This window comes from Convolutriloba macropyga, chromosome 15, assembly GCF_964194025.1.
Source record: "Convolutriloba macropyga chromosome 15, txConMacr16.3, whole genome shotgun sequence".
NCBI classification, from domain to species: domain Eukaryota; kingdom Metazoa; phylum Xenacoelomorpha; order Acoela; family Convolutidae; genus Convolutriloba; species Convolutriloba macropyga.
In genome coordinates this window covers 43,740,942-43,764,512 of record NC_134482.1, presented here as the reverse complement: position 1 = coordinate 43,764,512, position 23,571 = coordinate 43,740,942, and the positions used below count along the sequence as shown (strand labels likewise).

Here is a 23,571-nt window from a genome sequence, read left to right as displayed (position 1 = left end):
TCTCTGTGATTGGTAAGGTTTGCTTGGTCAGACTTGAAACCTGGAGGCACAAGATAAAAACAGCGAGTGTATGATACATAAAACCAACAAAATTGAGAAATGTTTGTGTAACTGTAATCTCATTAGCATTGCGAGTTAATTGATACTGCTTCGAATAAAAATAGTGTTCATAGTTGTTAGTCATAGGTTTACTTTTATCATTCCCATTAAATGTAACTTTTTGAATTTATTGTAGATTTTTGTACTCAATGTATGTTTTTTTATATGATATTTAGATTTTGTATTAAATGTAGATTTAGAATTAAATGTAGGCTTTGCATAGCTCTGAAACGGTGCTTAAACAGGCATATTGTCTCAAGGCTCTGCTCAATACAGGGCTAATTGTTAGCACATACACTTGAATGTTTGATTTGTTCTCGTCCTGAAGAGTAACTTATTATTATTATTGGAACAGGTTATGTATCGACAAGTGACAGTGCCGCTCCTCACGACGCGCAATTAGCTATTTGGGGAACCGACATTGTCATCTCAGAAGCGAGACGCAAGTTCACAAAGTTCCTCAAGACATTTTGCGATGGAACCTTGACGTATGAAACGGACGGGTACCACCCCACGGAACCCCTTTACGTGCAGAAAATGACCGAGATGTCAAAGTTGGAGCAAATGTGTTTGGACGTGAATTGTAATCACGTGGCAATGTTTGACTCTGTTTTGGGAAGACAGCTGGCTTGTAACCCCCAAGAAATCATCCCTGCTTTTGATCTGGCGCTGACTGACTTTTTCTTCAAGCAGTTCCCAGATATGGTCGAGAAAATGACTGAAGGTAAGTTAATAGTTTCGGATCTGTCAGAGGTCATTTCTGTGAAAACAAAACATCATAGCTAAAGATAATGAATCGAAATTATCGCATTCGTTAGAATATAGCTTATTTCATTGACATAATTGCGAAATACGAGTATTACGTTAATGTATTAATAAGTATTAATAATGAAAGTTCGTGTTTTAGTTATAACGTTGAGAATTTCGCTTCTGATTTTATTATTGACAGATCCTGTAAAATTTTTTTAAATATCGGCGACCATTTTCTTTCTTAATGCCCTGTAAAAATCGAATAATAAAAGTTGTGTCTTCAGAGCATTCGTTATTTAGGACTCATGATTCGCCCGTTTTTCCCGGAGCGAACTAACCATATGAGAGAGTTAGACCCGGAAGACATTGACCAGTTGATCACTGTATCTGGAATGGTGATCAGAACCTCCGGAATTATCCCTGAGATGCGCCAAGCCCTGTTCCAATGTGTGGTCTGTGGTCATGTTGAGACAGTTGAAGTTGACCGAGGCAGGATCTCAGAGCCTATTGTGTGCCAGAGGTGCCAGACGAATCATAGCTTCTCGCTTATTCACAACAGAAGCCTATTTGACGATAAACAGATTGTGAAGATGCAGGTAACGTATTCAAATATAAGCGAATTTAGCTTATCGTTTGAAGTGTCTCAAAATAGCACAGTTTTCGCTCTTTCCCATTATATCCCCGCCAGCTTGGTGGTGCTAATGTCTACAGACCCCCCCCCCCCCTCAAGTATTATAGGTTTTATTATGGTAAAACTAATGGGAAAGAGCCCATTTTTCTTGATCCGGCGAAGAATGCTCGAAGTATAATTTTAATCGTCATCTGGATGGAAAAAAATGTGTACGAAAAGACATAGATTATTGACATTTTATTCAAATAAGTAAAATTCACTTTTTGAGATTTTTCTGACATTTGCATTTGGTTTCATTTTTCACTCTAAAATTGGAAGTCATCTAAAATGTGGTCGGACAACATTAACAACTCCTTAGTGATTTTATGCAGGTTACTATCCCCTTTCTAAAGCTAGCTATAAAGAAATTGAGACGAGCCCATGCTTTCGATAATTAAAAGTTTAACAATAAAACTACTAATGGCGTACCGTTTGCACTTTTTTCACTGTTTCATTCCTACTAGAATATTAGTCTTTTTGTCCGGTGAGAATCCGAGCGGTGTTTTTGGAGGTGCTTTGTAGCTTTTTATCGTATTCGAGTAAAAATTCTTACAGTTTACAGCACATTCCGTACAGTCCCATTGCTCATGATTTCTAAGTTCTCGAATTTCAATTGATTTAAGAACTTGTCCTGCTGTTTTTTTTAACATCGGCAAAGAATTTTGTGCGGGTGTTGTTATATTCTTCGAGCAATTTGTGTTTCAGTAGCAGTTAATCAGCGACGCAATCCAATATTTACACAGTAAAGGTTTAAGGAAACAATCTATTTAGAAATGGGATGAGCCGATAAAGCGCAATTTTACATTGCCCATCACTTAAATTTGTTTGCCGATGTTGGTTACAATGGAAGTAATTCGAGGGAAAAGCGAGTGGCTTTGTGGAGTTATTTCGCACCCTAATTTCAAAGTAAAGCAAGAAATTGGGTATTTGAACAAAATTTCATTGTGGCCAATGTCCGAAAAGCAAATTCCGGCGGTTTATAGAATCGAGTGAAAAAACTCTGTTCATATACCATTCTAAACGATGGAATATAGTTATGCAAAACGTGGAAATAAGTTAATTATTTTGTGGAAAAGGCTTACATTTTGTCACGATTATTTACGGATAAACGTAACCCGTTTCGACAACTTCGAAAATGTAATTAGTCTGAAACTTTATTACCCGTATTGTATTTGCATTTACCCAATTCAAAAGCTTAATTTTTCTTGTGAACAGTATGTGTAATCGCAAAACTGCTGTTTGTTCTCTTAATCCTCAATTAGTTTTGAGAGGGAAATTCGTGAAATTAATCATCAATTGGGCTTAATTTCTTTTCTGTATACTTGACACTATCTTAGTTATTTGGAAATTCTGATGCAATTCTGAACTAATAAGGCTACTGTGTCCACACACACTTACAACTCTATTATGAAAACACGGGTCGTGAAAATTCCCGAGAAATTTGAGTGTGGATACTGAATTTTTCGGACGTTGACCGCATAACTTTGATTTCTAAGCTTGCTAAATTTTTATCACATGCTGCAATTTGACTCCGGTTTCAAGTTGTTTGATCTAGTTTTTTATTAACAGTCGCAAAGCGATAGCTGAGGCTATTATTGGCGTTCTCATGGTTTTTACAATGCGAAGAATATGGATTGTATTGGTTCTCTGTCTCTTTTTTGAAAGATGTGCTCACACATTTTTCTATGACTTAGAGCATTGAAAACGGGATAAACAGGTTACGCTCGAAGTGTTGAATTTGCTTGAAAGGCCTAAATTTAAGGTGAAACGATCATTTTTTTTAGCTTTTGTTCAAAATGGTTCAATTTTTTAATTTTTCGTTTTGTGTTTTCTGTTAGCAGAGTAGAGAAATAACGTTTTTCATAAAGTTCTTTTACCAACCGTTTGGTTTTTCGATTTCGGTTTTTTGTGATTGTTGTTTTGATAACTTAAACACCGATTTTTTTTTCTTTTTTAGGGGTCAACGAAATCTTTTATGGCTCGGGGAAGGCTTACCGAAAAGTTTTTGAAGACCTAGCAATGATTTTTATGATATCAATATCAGTAAGTTTAGCTACTTTTCTTTATAACTTGCCAGTTTTTTTTGTTTTTGTAAATTTTTTTGTAAGTTCGACTTTTTTTAGGGGTCAATTAAACTTTTATGGAACTGAAACTGGTAACTTGAAAGTAAGTAGAGACAACTAATTCGTTGTGAAGACGGAGTATCACGAGTTTCAGCAAACTTAACAAAAAATTTTGAAGATTTTTTGTTTTTCATTTCGCCATTTTTTAATTTTTTGTCCTGTAAGGGCCAATGAAACTTGTTAGGGCTTGGAAATGGGTAAATTGTTACTTTCCAGAGACAACGATTTGGTTTTGCAGATATTGCTATCACAGATTTTTAGCCACTTGAAAAACTTTTTCAATTCTCAAATTTTAAATTTTTGGGGTTTTCAAGTTTATTGATCTTTAAAGCCCAGTGGAACTTTTTTTGGCTTGAAGATGAGTTACTGGACAGACTTGTGAGACATTGGAATTGTTTTGAGGATAATTAGATCAAGGAGTTGAGCAACTTCGAAAGGATTTGGGCCGTTTTTTTTTAAACTTTCAAATATTATGTTTTGATCTATAGAGGCGAATGAAGCATTTTTAGGGCTTTTAGAAGCGTTACCCGATAGGTTTCAGTGAAACAGAAATTGTTTTGAAGTGATAAATATCAATATTTATAGCAACTTTTTAAAAACTTTTTTAATGGTTTTGATTTTTTCGATTTCTTGTAACTTTAGAGGCTAATGAAAGATCTAATTAAATTTATTAGACTCTGTTTGGCTGTCATTGTTCATTTGGTCTGCCGCTAAGGTATATTAATTTTTAGTTTTCCAATCAATTCTTTGGATTGTATTTCAGGACTTCTTGCTATGTTTCACAATCACTTCAAATCTGACTTTTGTTCATTCGTTCATGCAATTTTAACTGAAATGCGTGTTTGACGTCATTCTTAACTCTAAGTGGAGTGATTTTTTTGTTAAGTTTCGTGATTAAGTTTCTGTTCAGACGTGACTTCCCTCGCTCAAAAATGACTTCCTCACTCTGATGTTGACTTTTCTGTACTTTAATTCAGAAAGGTAAGTTCAATTCAGTGTGTGTACAGATTTTTAGATTTTCAATTAAAATATAACATCTCAGCCTTAAATGAAAAGAACATTTTTGGTGTCTTTTTTACTATCTTTTTGTTACTGTAGATCTACGAATCTATCGCGGCTGTTTTCTGGCAATCTGCCAGCTATGTTTAAAATTTTTCCAAATCTATTCTAGTGTCTATGTCAAGTAGTCAACGAAAATAGTTCATAAACAAACACAAATAGATTAGGAAAAGGATTAAACATAGCTGGCAGATTGCCAGAAAACAGCCGCGATAGATTCGTATATCTACAGTATCAAAAAGATTGTAAAAAAGACGCCAAAAATTACAAAAATGCCTCAAACGTGCCTCGAAATGACGTTTTGATCATCGGAGGAGACTTCAATGCCAAAGTAGGTCTGCCCCTAGATGGAGAAAAGCAAAGTATCGGACGCTTTGTAACGCGCACACGGAATACAATTGGTGAACTTATCGCCAACTTTGCAGTATTGAATGATCTCGATATATCAAACAATACATTCCAGAAAAAGAAACATTCCTTATTTACCTGGAGTTCCAATGACAAGAAAACTAGAAATCAAATAGATTATGTCCTCATTTCAAGAAGGCGGAGAACTTCCATAACAAACACTTTTAGTACCCGATGCTTCCTTACAGACACAGACCATAAACCAGTCATTTCAGATATCAAGTTAAAAGTTGAAGCTTACACCAAAAAGGCTGAAGTTGTTAGATACAACTTAGAATCTCTGCGCAAACCTGATGTAGCTGAGAAATTTAGAGATATGCTATATGAAAAATTTGAGGCAGCAGAGGAAACACGCGATGTTGTGGATGTCGAGGCACAATGGTCACAGCTGAAGACAGTCCTTCACGAAGCAGCAGAAAAGAATTTAGGAAAAACTGAACACAGTTGGAACCCATGGATCAGCAATGATACCATTGAGCTCATTAAGCAACGTGCCCGTGTTCGCAATTGGCCAAGAAAAGCTGAACTACGGAAAAAGATTAAAAAAGCAGTGCGGAGAGATAAGACAGCTTACTACAACCTCGCGCAAGAAATGGCTAATGCAGATGAGAACGGCAACCCAAAAAGGTCTACACAGTTGTCAAATAGCTAGCTGGTAAACGAGCCTGTATCAGTGAAACGATCTAGAATGCTGACGGCCACACAGTTCAGGACAAAAAAAGAGAGAATTGAAGAGTGGGCAAACCATTTTGAGCGTCTCCTGAAGCGCCCACCACCAGCGGTTACCATGATAACTGACGATTCGTCCAAACCCTTCTCAGAGGTTTGCATAGATCCTCCGACGACCTGGGAAGATGAGTTACTGGACAGACTTGTGAGACATTGGAATTGTTTTGAGGATAATTACATCAAGGAGTTGAGCAACTTCGAAAGGATTTGGGCCGTTTTTTTTAAACTTTCAATTATTATGTTTTGATCTATAGAGGCGAATGAAGCATTTTTAGGGCTTTTAGAAGCGTTACCCGATAGGTTTCAGTGAAACAGAAATTGTTTTGAAGTGATAAATATCAATATTTATAGCAACTTTTTAAAAACTTTTTTAATGGTTTTGATTTTTTCGATTTCTTGTAACTTTAGAGGCTAATGAAAGATCTAATTAAATTTATTAGACTCTGTTTGGCTGTCATTGTTCATTTGGTCTGCCGCTAAGGTATATTAATTTTTAGTTTTCCAATCAATTCTTTGGATTGTATTTCAAGACTTCTTGCTATGTTTCACAATCACTTCAAATCTGACTTTTGTTCATTCGTTCATGCAATTTTAACTGAAATGCGTGTTTGACGTCATTCTTAACTCTAAGTGGAGTGATTTTTTGTTAATTTTCGTGATTAAGTTTCTGTTCAGACGTGACTTCCCTCGCTTACGGAAAAAGATTAAAAAAGCAGTGCGGAGAGATAAGACAGCTTACTACGACAACCTCGCGCAAGAAATGGCTAATGCAGATGAGAACGGCAACCCAAAAAGGTCTACTCAGTTGTCAAATAGCTAGCTGGTAAACGAGCCTGTATCAGTGAAACGATATAGAATGCTGACGGCCACACAGTTCAGGACAAAAAAAGAGAGAATTGAAGAGTGGGCAAACCATTTTGAGCGTCTCCTGAAGCGCCCACCACCAGCGGTTACCATGATAACTGACGATTCGTCCAAACCCTTCTCAGAGGTTTGCATAGATCCTCCGACGACCTGGGAAGTAAAAGAAGCCATAATTAAACTAAAAAGAAAAAAAGACGTCGGGTTGGACAACATTCCTCCCGAGCTGTATCTGGATGGAGGCAATGGAGTTACACGTAACAAAACCCAACTCCTGCAAAGTATATGGGCTAGCGAATTGATGCCATCCGAATGGAAAACCTCAGTAGTAATTCATCTGTTCAAAAAGGGCGATAAAACCAACTGCACGAATTACAGAGGTAATCCCTTCTAACGATTGCTTTTTTGATACTCGAAGCAGTTATGAAAAACAGATTGGAACCGTTATATTGCGGACGGCCTAACCAAGCCGTTTTCAAGTCGAACAAAGGATGTAGAGACCAAATCTTTGCAATTCGGCAGATCCTGGAGCAGCTCGAAGAGTTTAAGAGAATGACTAATTTAATTTTCATAGATTTTAAAGCTGCTTTCGACAGCATCGATCGCAATTGCATTTAGAACATGTGGAAAAAATTTCGGAATTCCCGAAAAAGCTTTCAACGTTTTAAAAGCAATGTGCTCCAAAACCTACAGTCAAGTTCGAGTTTATAATGCAATGTCCCGCAAATTCGAAACTGTCAGTGGAGTTAGGGAAGGATCCATCCTTTCCCCTTTTTTGTTTAATCTTACTATTGATGGATAATGGAACAAGCGGTTTCAAATGATTTATTCGGCTTTACTCTAGACGACATGATCTTGATTTTGCAGATGATATTTGCGTAATAGACGACAATGGTAATGACGCACAGAAGCTACCTGATAATGTTACTAACAATGCATCGCGTGTCGGCCTACAACTGAAGTTCTGCTCCAATGATGACTACCAGAAACCGAAGAACTAGAGCGTGTTGATGAATTCACATATCTGGGAAGCAAAATTAAATTAGACGGCAATGTAACATCGGAAGTCAAAGCTAGAATTGGGAAAGCCACAGGAAGCTTTAATAACCCGAAGAATATACGGAACCAGAGAAACATTCCTCAATGAATCAAAGTCAAGTTATATAAGGCACGCGTGAGAAGTGTACTTTTATACGGAAGTAAAAGTTGGGCAATAAAAGAATGTGACCTCTGTTGAAATCCGCTGCCTACGACGATGTCTCCACAATGGGCAAGACCTCCCTAGAGAATTAGTATTGTCCGTTGCGAAATGCGATCTGGTTCCCTTGACCATTAGAAAACGCGAACGAAATGGCTGGGACATGTTCTACGCATGAAACCATCTGACATTCCCAACGCAGTATTGGAATTTGAAAGAGGCGAGAATTGGAAAAGAGCTCCTGGAGGAAAACGAAAAAGCTGGAGAACAATTGTCCGAGACGATCTGAAAAAAACAAGTTAAGCCTGCCAAACTGTCATTGAAGAATTGGGAAAAGCAATGGTTTGATTTGACCAAGGGAATGGCTGGATGTCGTAGTCAGTAGAGAGCGCTTGTTAGAGACTTGAATTTGGCGGGCTAAGGACAGCACTGTCTAAGCAGCCCAATTTGGATTTGGATTGGAGTCAACAAAAATTCTGTTATTTATATTCCAGGTCTTGTCCTGTTTTTCTTTCGTCGATTTTCTTTTTTATGAACTGTGAAGTCACGCTGACTTCACCAACCTCTTAGTTTTTGCTCTTCTTTTTCTGAAATAGATTTTTGTAGTGTTTTTAAGGCAGTTCTTCAGTAAGTAAGTCTAAACCAGTTAAAGACGTGCAACAGTTAATAGACAGTTTTTTTGGTATCAGTCTTTTCAGTGGTATTTTAGGACTACAAGTCTATGAGGCTACAGCAGCTGTTTTCTGGCAATCTAACTGCTATGTTTTGTATTTGTAACCAGAATTGTTATTAGTATTGTTTAATTTATCCTCCCTTCAGCAATCAGGATTGGGTACAGGTATGAATTCAAATTAAAATGGATTCTTCTGTCAATTAATCTTCACTTCTGTTTCTATCCCTATTTCAATTTCGATTTAATTTCTGAGAATCAATCGCTGATTTTTGGAAACAGATGCCAGCCATAGGTTGGCATGATTTGTCTCTGTAAATAACCAGGTCTGTCTAATTCACAGCTTTTGTTTGGTTCTTAAATCCTTCCGACTTAAAGATTAATCTGAAGTGTAGGATCGCTGCTTTCCAGGAGTCTCCTGATGACATGCCAGCAGGCCAAACACCTCGAACAATCATCCTGCACGCTCACCAGGACCTGGTTGACATCGTGCAGCCGGGTGACCGCATCCTAGTCACAGGGATCTACAGGGCTACCCCAATGCGAGTGAACCCTCGTTTGCGAAACTTGAAGGCAGTGTTCAAGACGCATATTGATGTTGTGCATTTTAAAGTGAAGAATACTCACGCTTCAAGGAGTGCGGAAAACGAGAATGCATTTACTGAGGAGAGAATCGGGTACCTGAATGGAATCGCGAAGACTGTCCAATTCGAAGAAGGGATGTCGGTGAGGTTGGTGCTAGTTCTCTATCAATAATTTAATGGATAACGTCATAAATTTTCGGCTGTCATTGTGTTGAGCGATGCGGGTTGATTATGTTAAATCTAGCAAGTTATTTATGAGCGGAATCGTTTAAGCGTTATTTTAGGGACGTCGGATCTTCACGCATACTGAAAAGATTACAGGGCATGTCACAGCTCAAGCCGAATTCAAATAATGATATATCTTTTATGTATTTTAAATGCATTTTTAGAGACAAAACTGAGAAATTTGGATACTTCAAAACACAGCTCTGCAATGCTCTGGCTCCAAGTATTTACGAAAACGAGGACGTCAAATTCGGAATTCTGTGTCAGCTCTTCGGAGGAACCCGCAAAGATATGGCCAAATGTGGGCGAACGGCTGCCAGAAGTGAGGTCAATATCCTCCTCTGCGGAGATCCGGGTACTAGCAAGTCCCAGTTGCTGCAATATGTGCACAAGTTGGTGCCCAGGGGTCAATATACTTCAGGAAAGGGATCCAGTGCTTCTGGTTTGACCGCGAGTGTCATCAAAGACCCCGAGACTGGACAGCTGGTGTTGCAAACTGGAGCTTTGGGTAAAGTTGTTTTCACATGCGTTGATAGCTTTTCGTCGGAGAACTAAAAATGAATCCCACTTCCTAATTTGTCCTCAATTTGTTACCAATTAGGCTTGCCTGGTGATTTTAGTATTTTTTATTGCTTGAACTGAAATTAAGATGAAACTTTTAAAGGCCATTGCTTTGTACAAACAAAATCCCTGAATTGATTCTGCGAAGATTTGTCAACGCGTTAACTCGAACATTTGAAGGGAACAATTTTAAGACAAATCGATACTTCTCAACATCCATATTTCCTGTTTTTTATTGCTCTCAAACGAAGTTTGTAGCAATTATATCAGTCCTGTCTGTCTTATGCAACTTTTCGCTGGACCGATTTTTCGTCTGACGCTTTTGACTTTTCGTCCTCAAAAACGGGATAAACAGGTAGCGCCCAGCGGGCATTAAGTGCTCTTAGAGCCTTACGCCTCACCAGTCTCTGAGAATCGATTCACCAAAACTGTACGAGGAGCCAATTGCATGGTGTGACGGTCGGTTCTTAATTTTGGCCCAGAGTTAGGGCAATTCGCCCGGCGTTAGTCGGTTATACTCAGAAAATTAGTATTTTCTGCAGGAGATATTGTCTTTTTCAGTACTGAGCGACAACGGAGTTTGTTGCATTGACGAATTTGACAAAATGTCAGACAGTGCTCGGGCTATTTTACATGAAGTGATGGAACAACAAACACTCTCAATCGCGAAAGCCGGAATCATATGCACATTGCATGCCAGGGCCTCAATTCTGGCAGCCGCGAACCCGGTTGATTCCCAATGGAATCACCATAAAAGCATCGTTGAGAATGTCCAATTGCCGCATACACTCTTGTCGCGATTTGATCTCATTTTCTTGATTATCGATCCACAAAACGAAGATTATGACAAGCAACTTGCTAATCACTTGATCTCACTCTATCACGCACAGAGTGAAGAAATGCAGGAAGAGGAAATGTTCGATCTGAATGTTTTGAGGGATTTCATTGCTTATGGGAAGCAGAATTTTGCTCCAAGATTGGACGAATCGGCCAGTGAAAGGTTAGTTTCAAAGTAATTTGGTCACACTTAGATTGTATGTTGCTTTTCTGTACAGACCAACCTGATAGAATGACCTTTTGTAAATTTTTGCACCCTTTTAATGCTTTTTATGAATCGTATCGGGTAGAGCTACAAATTTATTTGTGCATAGTGTTCTTGAAACTAAATCGCAGATCTTTTGTTTCTGTTAGATGAACCAGAGATTTAATCAGCTTTGAACAGGTAAATAAATTATGAAATGTGAAACCAGTGCTGAAGATTGGGCCGTGAAGCGAAGTGATAACAGTTATTGGTGGAGTGATAGCAATCTTTCGTAATCAATAATTTTTGCACTTTTTTTCTACTAGTATCAAGGTATTTGGTGGGAGAGCTATACGGCATTGGATTGGAAATTCGGTGTCCTGTATTTTCACCCCTATTCTTTTAACCCTCTATATTTTAACCCCGATTTTATAACCCCTATATCATTTAACCCCTCAATTATTTAAGCCCTGTAATGTTTCAGCCCGATTATAAGCTGGCTATAATTGAGGATAACTAGGCCTCAATCAATTCTGTTTAGTCTAATTAGTAGAGATTAAAATCGGGGTGAAATGATTGAGGTGTGATTATACTTTTCACACCTCAATCATTTCACCCCGATTTCAATCTAAATTCGTGGATCATAATGGTCAGGGACATAGAGCTAAGGACTCAATAGTTTAAAGCAAAGCTATAACAATTAGCGAATTAGTTATCTCATCTAGTCCCTAATGGGGCAATTTAAAATAATTGAAAAGTGAATGGAACTTATCATTTCTTGTTTCATTGCATTTCGAAATCGGCATGATAATTGCTTAATTGCTAATTCATTGCTTATGGGAAGCAAAATTTTGCTCCAAGATTGGACGAATCGGCCAGTGAAAGGTTAGCTTAAAAGTCATTTGATCACGCTTGCATTGTATGTTGCTTTTCAGAACTGACCGGCCTGATAGAATCTGGCCATTTGTAAATTTTTACACCCTTTTAATGCTGTTTATGAATCGTATCGGGTAGAGCTACAAATTTATTTGTGCATAGTGTTCTTGAAACTAAATCGCAGATCTTTTGTTTCTGTTAGATGAAGCAGAGATTTAATCAGCTTTGAACAGGTAAATAAATTATGAAATGTGAAACCAGTGCTGAAGATTGGGCGGTGAAGCGAAGTGATAACAGTTATTGGTGGAGTGATAGCAATCTTTCGTAATCAATAATTTTTGCACTTTTTTTCTACTAGTATCAAGGTATTTGGTGGGAGAGCTATACGGCATTGGATTGGAAATTCGGTGTCCTGTATTTTCACCCCTATTCTTTTAACCCTCTATATTTTAACCCCGATTTTATAACCCCTATATCATTTAACCCCTCAATTATTTAAGCCCTGTAATGTTTCAGCCCGATTATAAGCTGGCTATAATTGAGGATAACTAGGCCTCAATCAATTCTGTTTAGTCTAATTAGTAGAGATTAAAATCGGAGTGAAATGATTGAGGTGTGATTATACTTTTCACACCTCAATCATTTCACCCCGATTTCAATCTAAATTCGTGGATCATAATGGTCAGGGACACAGAGCTAAGGACTCAATAGTTTAAAGCAAAGCTATAACAATTAGCGAATTAGTTATCTCATCTAGTCCCTAATGGGGCAATTTAAAATAATTGAAAAGTGAATGGAACTTATCATTTCTTGTTTCATTGCATTTCGAAATCGGCATGATAACTGCCGACTTTGAATTTAATATTTCTACCAAAAACAAAGAAATATTGGTTGTAGAAGGCCACGAGTTTTATGATAGAAGAATAAATAAGTTTACCACTGCCAGAAATTGTTTGAGATATCAAAGCTACAACTCCGCGTTTCCGCATTTGCACAAGATGGCCAACTTAGTCACATAATGCTTCTATTGGAAAGCAGGCCACTTTATAAAGGAGATCAAAACCGTGAGTGAAAACACCCGCAGTAGCCGTAGCTTCCGCAATTTTACCAGTAACTGACATTCTCTCAACCCAGTATGCTTTGCCGTCACAATCAAATAATACAAACTTGGCAGCATTAAGGAAAGAATATGCAAACAGTGTCATTTCATGAAACGTCAGACCCGCATTTTGATATACCCGATACGTTTCAAGACTTTTTGCGGTATGACAGCGGAAAAGATGACCACGATCGTATTTCGTATTTAAATCTTTGATGATCCTTATATGACATCGGTTCTCGAGGGACCGAAGTTTTGGCTTGCGGATGGAACTTTTAGGTTATCGCTTAAAAACTTCTATCAAATTTACACCTTTCATGTATATATTCTCGGTATTGCTCCTGCTTGTTTGCATGCCCTCTTTCCGAACAAAACGGAAAAAAACGTACAGCCGATTACTTAATGCCTTAGAAACCTTTGCCCCAAATAGTAAGCCCGATGAGGTTCTGTTAGATTTCGAAATTGTGCAAATTAATGCCTTCCAAAAACAACATCCAGCTTCAATGTTATCGGGCTGCTATTTCCACTTAACACAAAACTTAGAAAAATTGGAGATCTTGGACTTAAAAAAAGCTGGTGTCAGAACATCATGAACTGGCCCTTGCACTTAAAATGATCCCTGCTCTAGCTTTCGAAAAAAGAGGAAATAGAGAAATCTTTTGGACTGTCGAGGAAATGACTAATGTTGAGGATCAACAGCATTTAGATAGCTTCGTTGTTGAGAAAATAGGCAAGCTTTGTTTATATTTCCAATCAAATTATATCAATTGTCCACTGTTGAACTGTCCTCCTATATTCATCCCACAAATCTGGAATCCAAGAGACGCAGCTATTGAAGAAATTGCCAAAAACAATTAATGCTGTTGTGGGCTGGCATTATGGGATATAAGCCTTGTTTAGCGGATCCCACCCCGGAATTTGGAAACTTTTGGCTAACTTGAATAAAGACGGTGCAAAAGTTATACTTTTTGGATGGCTTATCAGGGCAAAAATATCCATAAAAGATGTATGAGAGCTTGAAAGGAAAGATGCAAAACTTGGAGATATACAGGGATTAAACTGATATTCATTTTTTCTGGGCTGTTGCCAGTTTGACTAGTTGTGTATTTAAATTATTTTTACGTTTGTGTTTTCGCGTTAATTTGAATTTGAAATCCGTCCTGATATTGGAGTTGGCGACCTCCTTGAGTCCTCACGGAGTTACGTCGAAGCCTCATATCGTGACTGATTAGGGAATTGGATACCGGGCGTTAACCCTATGAATGGTGCCCTAATTGGGAACACAGTTTTGCAACATTTAGTTATGAAACTTGCACAGCATAGCTGCTACCAAAAAATCAGTCTGGATTCCATTGAAAATTCTGTTAAACGCACGGTTAAATTTTGTTTTGAATTGCTAATTGATGCCTGCTCAGAAAGTGGATTTTAAAATTTAACTTACATCCTTTCATTTGAAAATTACCGGTTCTTCTGTCTTCTAGACTAGGACAGTCTTAACTTTTTTTTGATTCAAATCCAAGGGGTTAAATAAAAGAGGTCAGACTTGTCAAGTCTTGTAAAGGCCTTGCTCGAAAAAGCAGTCTCGTCCTTATTCTTTGATTTCAAACAAACGCAAGCTGTTCAATGCCGCACTCTTGAAGGTCAGTTGTTTTGTGTTATTTAAGTCCTTTGAACATTAGTATTGCTAATTGTTCTTTTGGACGCCGAAATAGATAATAGATTTTGGTGTTAAACCGATTTCGGGGTGAATAAATTGCGGGGTAAAATGACTGGAGAGTGATTATACATGGGGTTAAATTATAGGGGGTTAAATAAATCGGGAGAGAAAAGAATCGTGAAAAATAAATGGTGAAAAGAAGTAGAACCCCGAAATTCAGCTATGGTTGTAGTTCAACCAACTTTTCCGCCTTCTTGATATGTCTTAAATTGATTGAAAGTCGTTCCTTTGCTGGTATCTCATTGACGAAATGTCGTCCAACGGTCGGGCAACATTTTTTTTTGATAGATTTTAAAACGTGCTTGTGCCACATGCTTGTACCGTAGAAAACCACAATTTTTTTATCAGTAGGGCATCTTCAGTCAAAGCTTTAAACAGTAAAACAGCCAGAATTTCAAGATGATATCAATAATAATAATACCGATGTTTTTCAATTATTAATGATTAATTCATTTAATATTTGAAGGCATGTAGATATTTAACCCGAGGGTTATTGTCAGAGTAATTTACAATTTACATGTTTACTTCTAAAAAATATTTGCAACATACCCATTATAAAGTTAGATTATTTTTTTAAAAGAGAACTGCCTGAACAAATCAAATTCAGCAATCAAAGAGATAGAGAGGTAAGACTTTAGAAGAGATAAGAAGTGAAAATGTACAAAATGAGGTAATTTTTCGTGTACTTCAGGTTGGTCGAGATCTATGTTGAGATGCGAAAACTGGGAAGTGAAAGAGGAATGATCACAGCTTACCCTAGACAGCTGGAGTCGCTCATTCGTCTGTCCGAGTCTATTGCAAAGATGCGCTACAGTGAGAAAGTCACTCTCTTTGATGTTGAGGAGGCTTATAGGCTGTACAGATCTGCACTCAAACAGGTCAGCTTGTCTTTTCTGGCCTGAATGTTTTTTTGGGTGGGGGGTGCTCTGACCGGGTATAAAGGTTAATCTTTTATCGGCTTCACATTATATATACCCTTGATATATAGCCCGCCATTTTTTTGTATAATTGCGGTGCTCGTAGTCAATAGGTTCCAACCCCACTAAACTGGGTGGCCTGGTGGGAAGTTTTTGCAATATCTCAATTCAATTGAGGTTTTATTTGACTCTGTGTAAAAATTGATTAATCAAGTACATGCCTTATAATGTACAGGCGGCGATAGACCCCCACACGGGAGAGATAGACATAGCACAGCTGTACGAAGGACAGACGAGCAGTGAGAAGAGAAGGAGGGCTGAGTTGGCAGTCGAGATCCGACAACTCATCCAGGCCAAACAGGGCATCAACTTCAAACGATGGGAGATTCTTGAAGAGGTAAATTTAGACTGAGACAGATCTGTTACCCCTATTCTAAGCGTCTTTAATTGCTCTCAAACGCAGTTTGTAGCAATTATATTAGTCCTGTCGGTCTTTTTTAATGCGATTTTTCGCTTGACCGATTTTTCGTCTGACGCATTTGACTTTTCGTCCTCAAAAACGCGATAAACAGGCAGCGCCCAGCAGGCATTAAGCGCTCTTAGAGCCTTTCAGCTCACTAGTCTCCAAGTATGCGATTCACATAATCTGTTTTGGAGACTTGTACTTATGGTGTGAAGGGCGGTTCTTTGAGGTTGAAAACCCTCCCATCCTCCAGTTGCATTGAAGTCACATTAGTAGTCATTTTAATGACACTGGAATAGTAATTGTAAGAAGAGCGAAAAGATAGAAGTTGTAAGGTGTGACATTGTTTCAAACTGCTTTAAGGTCAATTTAGAAAAAGATGCCTAAACAGATTTTTGGTTTTGGAGATCGATTTTTTTACTTGCTGCTGTTTGACTTCTGTTTTCGCTGTTTTTTTTCTCCATTATTTGTACGAATACTTTCGAAAAGTGATACGCGTGTTCTAATAATGCATAGTTGCAGTTGTTTAAACCTCACAAAAGGAAATTAACAGTTTTCAAGACATAGACGGCATTTTCAAGACATAGACGGCATTGAAAAATTTGACTGTTTTGTAGTCCTTTTTGTTTAATAGTCGCGTCAGCATTTCCAGTCGGCTATTATTGCGCTCCTATTTTTTTACTTAGTCGAACAGTTTTTGTTTCGTCTTACCCTGACTCTTTCAATGACTTCAGTGACTTCTACTGCTTTGCAGTTAAAATTTTGTCTGCGTGACGTCATTTCTGCTTTTAGGTGGATTGCGTGACTTACCTCACTTAAAAAATGACTTCTGAACTCACTTATGGAACTCTATTTTATGAACATTTACTAGTTAAAGATCAATTACTGTTATTCTAAGTAGTGCCAAACTTATATGTCTTAATTCTTGAGTATTAATCTTGAGTTTTTGATTTCGAAAATCAATTTTCAAAAAGCTCTTTTAGGCTTTGTATCATAAAAATTACAGTACGTATCTAGCCCAAAAAATCTAATGGTCTACTAAAGGACTTTTAGTCAATCTGCCTATCTTGTTTCTTTAGTTGTTTCAATTCTTGGAAGGCCACAAGCGTCATCGCTGTTATTTTCCGGCATTCTGCTGGCTATGTTTAATTGCTCTCAAACGAAGTTTGTAGCAATTATATTAGTCCTGTTGGTCTTTCTTTTTTTATGCGATTTTTCGCTTGACCGATTTTTCGTCTGACGCTTTTGACTTTTCGTCCTCAAAAACGGGATAAACAGGTAGCGCCCAACGGGCATTAAGTGCTCTTAGAGCCATTCAGCTCAAACTGTTTTGGAGACTTATACTTATGGTGTGAAGGGCGGTTCTTAGAGGTTGAGACATCCCCCCACCCTGTTGACTTCCCCCCCCCACTATTGCCTCCACCCCCACCGCGCTGTTGCACCCCCCAACCCAGTGTTGCCCCCCATCAGCCCCAGGTGCACCCCCCCCCCCGTGGCTAGCTACTGACGAAACCAACCGCTCGCCCGTCGTTTGAGAGCAATTCGCCCGACGTTAGTCGGTTATGTTTTATTATTTAGACTCAATAATGAGGGTTCTCGTTGCCTCTAAATTTAGGTTGTTTGCAAATTAATTTGCTGATTTCAATAGAAATTAAACGGTTTTTAGCGAGTTTGCTGAGTAAGCTGAGCGAAGCTATATTGCGGTGCTCTTGGTTTTGTTTTGTTTCGTCGTCTGACGCTCTTTTTTCGTTTTACATTTGTTCACACAGCAAAGCTGAAAAAGTCAAATTTTCTGAATGACTTCTTCCTCTCACTAACGGCATTTGCGCGCGTGACGTCATTTCTCACTCGCTTTAGCAAAAGTTTTTAGGTTACTCAATAACTTACCTCACTCAATAAAATGATTTTTGCACTTTAAAACTTAAGTTTAATTTGAATTTGTTTAAGGTCAAAGGAACTCATATGTGCAGTAAAGGTCCCTAATAAAAGGCTTCTGTGGAATGAAATTTAACAAGCTTTATTAATTTATCGCTGAATGTTTTTTACCTAGTTTTTTTTGAGCGGCGTCGATTTTTTTTCAATTTAGATCAGTATCTGTTTCTATCTCGATTATATGGCAGGCAGGTCTATTCTTTCGCAGCTATTCCGGCAATCTGCCGGCTATGTTAAAAAAAAATATCGATTTTTAAATTTTCCACTTTTACCATATTTTTTATCGTTTTTTAACTCACTCATTATGGACTGCTCTAAGTAGCTACTTAATGAGTCGCAAGGTGATCACTTTTTTTACTTCGTTGAATAAAAATTAGTTTTGCTTTACTTCATTTTGCCGCCTTTTCCACATGAAATCTTTTGACTTCTCTAGGCTAGTTTAATTCTTCGCTAATTCCGCTCAAAGAGCTTTTAAACAGCAGTTGCTCAGCAAGGCAATCTAAAATGATCCGAATCAGAATCGAAAATCAAAATCGAAGATAGAGACTGGATAAAGCCTAAATATTGATGCCTGCTACTTGCACTTTGTTCTTATAAGTAGAACTTTGTGCTACTTGATTTTTGTTCATACTAGCCCCTGTGTCATCTCATTAAGAAACGAAAGTATGTCTAACTTATGTTCAACATCCAATTTTTTCCATTGTTTTTCTCTTCCTTAATCCCAAGCGGTGTTATGGGAATCAATGGCGGCTATTTTCCAGCAATCTGTGGGTTATGTTTACTTTCGCGGACGTCTTGTGGCTAGTTCCTTATCGGAGGCCGCTCTTTCAAAGTTTATAGTGTTGTCTTCTGTTTGTTCATTTCTTTGAATTGCAATTCAGGACTTTCCTGCTGTTCTTTAGTAAAAGTTTAGTGTCAGAAAGGCGAGTGGTTTTGCGGCGTGAAATGTTTTCACTTTCCTTTTCAAGAAGAGTGAGAAAACAGTGTTTGAACAAAAATTAGTTCCTGGATGATGTACCTGAATTAAAAGCATCATTCTTTCATTCTTGTGTGACTGCAGCTCAACTCAAAGCGAGAGATCCCGATCAGACGTGACCTCTATCTGTCTGCTCTCAAGATTCTACAAGAGGAGGAGTTCGTGGCAGTTGTTGGCGACAACCTCCGTCTACTCGTTTAAATTCTACCTTCAACCTGTGTCAACAAGAGCTATTCAACCTACCTTATTGTGTTTCATCATTGACTCTTTATTATTAACAAAGTATGTGATCGAAAAAGTTAAATGTGGAACAAAAACGGCCCTGTGATTGATAAGCCTATATACAAGAGCGATGCTTTGAAAAGAAATTGCTTTCCTACTGAAAGCAAACTTAAAACGATTTGTGAAACTGAAGCTTTTGTTTTTGTCTAGTATTTTGCAATGGGAACAATTTTAATCTCTACTTTGAAATATGCAATAATTGACTAACTTTTTGCAATACCTTTGGGATGTTATCTTTTGAACTTTTGTGATTTGACCTATTTTGCATAAATGAATCGAACTGTGGTGAATATGATCAGTTTATCTTGAAATGGTTAAATTAGCGGTTTTAAGTACTTTTTTTCACTTTTAATGCGATTACTGTGGTACTATTGAAATTTTGCCTGGAATTATTTCCTCTTCCGCACTTAAAAACTTACCGAATAGCAGTTAATTAACATCTCTATCATGTTAAATATTAATTTTAACGGCTATTAAGACCCTTAATTGGCTTTGAGAGCCTATAGTACGAAGGGGTATGTTTTCTCAAACAAGGTTTTTAACGGGAGAGGAAACAAGATCCTTAATATAATCTATACTGCTTGAGCTCTGAATATGCTTGATCTTCTTTTCAAATCAATTGAAGATGCTTTCACAGTTGATGTTAGCTGAAAAACAAGCATGTCATTTGTTATACCTTGACTTTTGTGGTGTGTTATCTTGCAATCGCTTTTTAATTTAATTTTCCCATATTTTTTTCTGAAGCGTTGAGTTAAAATGGTGTTTGTTTTCCTAAAGATGAGAGAATAGCCAAATATGAATTGTGCAAAAGATATACTTGACAGGAGGCTTTAACTTGTTCAAAGCAAGTTTGGCTTAAGATATGAAGCATTGAGATACGCGAAAGGACAAGAGAACCAATTGGAGAGCTTAAACAATTGGTGAAATGGTTTGCAAGAAGCAAGAAACTGATTCAAATCAAGTCGAACTATGTCCATTTTCACGGAAGTTGAGCCTGTGATAACGCTTGAGCCCGCAGTGATAACGCTCGGGTAGCGGAAGGTTATCTTCAAGGTTTCAATTCCCATAGTTTCTCTTGTTTGGTTCCTTTATACATCAATAACATCATTTTACCTTTTACATTTCCGGTTACCATCGACTTCTCATTCTTTTCTCGTTACAACTTTTTGACAAATCAACTTACAAAAGGCGGTAAAATCATCGAAGTTAATGTGAGGCATTAACATCCTCGGGGCCCACACAGCCTAACCCTAACCTGCTAGGGGTTTGGGGTAAACATGCATAAGTTTTACTGCTGGTCTGTTTGATTTGCCTAAAGCGGTCTTAACTTCGCATGACCTAGCTACGTTGTCGGGGCCGGTGAAAGTCCGTGTGACTCGTCCCAGTGGCCAGATTCCTCTTGGTGTAAACTCCTCAAGAAGCCAAACGACATCATCCACTTCCAAAGCTGCTTCACGAGACGTCCACTTCTGTCGTTTGTTCAGCGAAGGAACATACTCGGTTAGCAGCCTCTTCCAAATCTGCTGAAGTCTCTGCTTCACCTGTGTGCATGCCAAATTTTTCAAGGTAAGTGTCTCGTTGAAAACGGCTCAAGGAACATTGCAGAAGGGCCTTCCAAGCAAGAAGTGGTTTGGTGTAAGTGGGTTGTCGTCTTCCTTGTTGCTTCTCACATGGGTGAGTGGACGCGAGTTGACAAGACACTCGGCTTCACTGACGATCGTGGCAAAGACATCAGGGGTGAGTTTTGGGAACCGAGGTTCAGAAGAAGAGCTCGTTTGACACACTGAACGAGTCTCTCCCACACCCCACCGAAGTGAGGAGCAGAAGGAGGGTTGAGCTTCCATTCAACGGACTGGTTCAGTAGCTGATCTTTGATGTAGTCGTGGTCCAACATCAGTGGTCTTCTGATCTGCTTTCTTGCTCCCAGGAAATTGGATCCGTTGTCTGGCAAGAACAAGCGCGGTTGGCCGCGTCGAGCGACGAAGCGTCGGATTGCTGTCAAACACTTGTCTGCACTGAGGTCCTCTGCAACTTCCAGGTGAATTGCTCTTGTAACCAAGCAAGTGAATAAGCAGATGTAGGTCTTCACTTCTGCATCTCGATGAACGACGGCAAATGGTCCAAGGTAGTCCACGCCGACATTGGTGAAGATGACTGGTGACCGCGTTTCCTGGAAACGAATGTCTGGCAGGTCTGCCATCGTTGGCTGTAGTCCCTGTGCTCGGAAGCGGCGACAGTCGAAACATTTGAAGGCCAAACTTCTCAGGAAGGCTCTGATTCAAAGAATGTGGCAACTCTGTTGTATGTAGTTGCGGGTGTATTCAACTCCAATGTGCATACAAATTTCTGACATTTCTGTGTGTAGAGTTGAATTTTGTGCTCTTTAGAGTCCAGGATGATGGGGTGCTTGGCGTCGAAGGGTGGCGAGCATCGTTTTGTTCTGCCACCAACGCGAAGAAGCCCACTTTCAAAGAAAGGGGACAAACAGAGCAGACGGTCTTTCTTTGAGAAAGGCCTGTGTTGTTTCATGTCTTTGATGGCGTCATTGAATTTGCTGACGTCAAGCCATTCATCGTTCGATGTTTTCATTGTGACGTTCGTCTCTTCCTTGTTACTCAGGGAGTTCTTCCAATGGCTTCCGTGATCACTTAGGAAAGACGGCGGTGTTAACCAGAAAACATTGAGGTCACAAGCTGGTATTCCACCGCAGACATGGTCTGCAGGGTTGAGTCTTCCGCTGATGTGCTGCCGCTTGGAGACAGACGTCTGTGTTGTTGCGGATCTCTTGAACTCTATTTGCAATAAAGGTTTTCAGTTTGTCTTTGCTTTTGATCCAGGAAAGGACCGCTTCACTGTCGCTCCAAAGGTGTTTTGAGCTAACTGTTATTGTTAGCTGCTTGGAAACAAATTGCATTAGTCTGCATCCTAGCACTGCTGCTTGCACCTCAAGTTTCGGGGTGCTGATTTCCTTAAGTGGCGCAACTTTATCTCTAGCTATGACAAACTCAGTTGAAATGGTGTTGGCTGATGGAGATCTGATGTATATGACTGCTGCATATGCTAGCTGTGAGCATCACAGAAGCAATGTAACTGGTTTACTGGAGATGGCTCGTTCGGAGAAACAAAACATCGTGGCATTGATATTTCTGGCACATTTAGATATTGCTATATCCAAGTTTTTATTGACTTCTGTTTCTCATCTGACAGAAGATCATCCCATGCAAGTCCTTCTTTCCAAGTATCCTGCAAGATTATTTTGAGTGTAATCAATAATGGGGCAATGATTCTTAATGGATCGAACAAGCAGGCAATTAAAGAAAGGAGCTTTCTGAGTGTGTAGTCCGTTTTGTCTTCCTGAACGTTGGCAAGCTTCTGGTGGAAGAAAGTATCATTAACTGTATTGCACATAACACCTAAGACACGATGTTTGTCTTTTTCATTGTCACAATGTTCTTTGGGTATTTTGCTTAGACATTGAACAGAGTTTGAGACAAACTTAGTTAGACTGAAACCTCCTTTAGAGAGTGTTTGTCGCAAGTCTTGAACTGTAGTTTCTGCTTTGTTCATTGACCAACGAATGTACAAAGTCATCCATGTAGAAACTGTTTATATTAGATCTTTTGCAGTGGTGTTTCCGAAGTCTTTTGTTGTTTGTTGGAGGACAAATATTGCTGTAGTTGGTGAACAGCTGGCTCCAATGAGTCGCGTATACTGGAATTGCTTAACGGATTTCTTTGAAGGCCAAAGAAAACGGTGACAAGACTGATCTTCTGTTCTATGCAAATTTGCTTGAACTTGGCCTCTATGTCTGCCATTACTGCAACAGAATCTTGGCGAAAGCGAAGTAGTAAGCCGACCAGCTTGTTGAAAAGGTCGGGGCCTGACAGAAGGTTTTTGTTTAGCGATTGCTTCTTAGAAACAGATGCGGCGTTGCAACACGCCTACCTTCCCAGGTTTGTTGGGATTGGTGACGGGGTGATGGGGAAGGTACCAAATCTTCTCTGGTGCTGGATTTGAGAAAGTAACTGATATGACATAACCTTTCTTCAAATCTTTTTCCAAAGTTTTTTCTCAATTGCTTCAACTCAATATCTTTGTTGAGTCGGCGCTGTAGGCTGTCAAGCTGTGCTTTGGCAACCGGATAGTTGTTTTCCAATTTACTGTCCTGTTTCCAAAGTAAACCGATTTCATATCTGTCGCCGATATGATGGATTGTATCTTGTAATATTTGAATTGCTCTTTTACTCTCTGTTGAAGTATCTGCAGTTTCTTCAAATTCGGCCCCTGTGTTCTCTATTTTCCAGAAACTGGTCACACATTCACTGAGATGTCTTTTGAGTATCAACAGTTA

General features: G+C 38.7%; 2 protein-coding genes across 2 annotated transcripts in view; one reads left to right on the top strand and one right to left on the bottom strand.

Annotated features, from left to right (window-relative positions):
- Positions 1-19,951, top strand: part of LOC142354467 (DNA replication licensing factor MCM4-like) — a 29,591-nt gene extending 9,640 nt beyond the window's left edge. The window contains exons 4-11 of the mRNA XM_075406769.1: positions 455-823; positions 1,150-1,445; positions 8,979-9,298; positions 9,541-9,884; positions 10,499-10,937; positions 15,342-15,528; positions 15,803-15,964; positions 19,023-19,951. Of these exons, the coding sequence (XP_075262884.1) occupies positions 455-823; positions 1,150-1,445; positions 8,979-9,298; positions 9,541-9,884; positions 10,499-10,937; positions 15,342-15,528; positions 15,803-15,964; positions 19,023-19,139 (2,234 nt within the window). The 3' untranslated portion in view covers positions 19,140-19,951. The remainder of the gene's footprint in view (positions 1-454; positions 824-1,149; positions 1,446-8,978; positions 9,299-9,540; positions 9,885-10,498; positions 10,938-15,341; positions 15,529-15,802; positions 15,965-19,022) is intronic.
- Positions 19,952-20,886: 935 nt separating this feature from the next.
- LOC142354213 (uncharacterized) lies at positions 20,887-21,420 on the bottom strand. Its single transcript, XM_075406466.1, has one exon. It carries the CDS (start codon positions 21,418-21,420, stop codon positions 20,887-20,889), a length of 534 nt encoding a protein of 177 aa, XP_075262581.1.
- Between the last annotated feature and the right edge of the window lie 2,151 nt (positions 21,421-23,571).

Excerpts from the sequence above, each read along its gene's own strand:
- LOC142354213 (XM_075406466.1), bottom strand. The coding sequence starts at position 21,420 with ATGGCAGACCTGCCAGACATTCGTTTCCAGGAAACGCGGTCACCAGTC.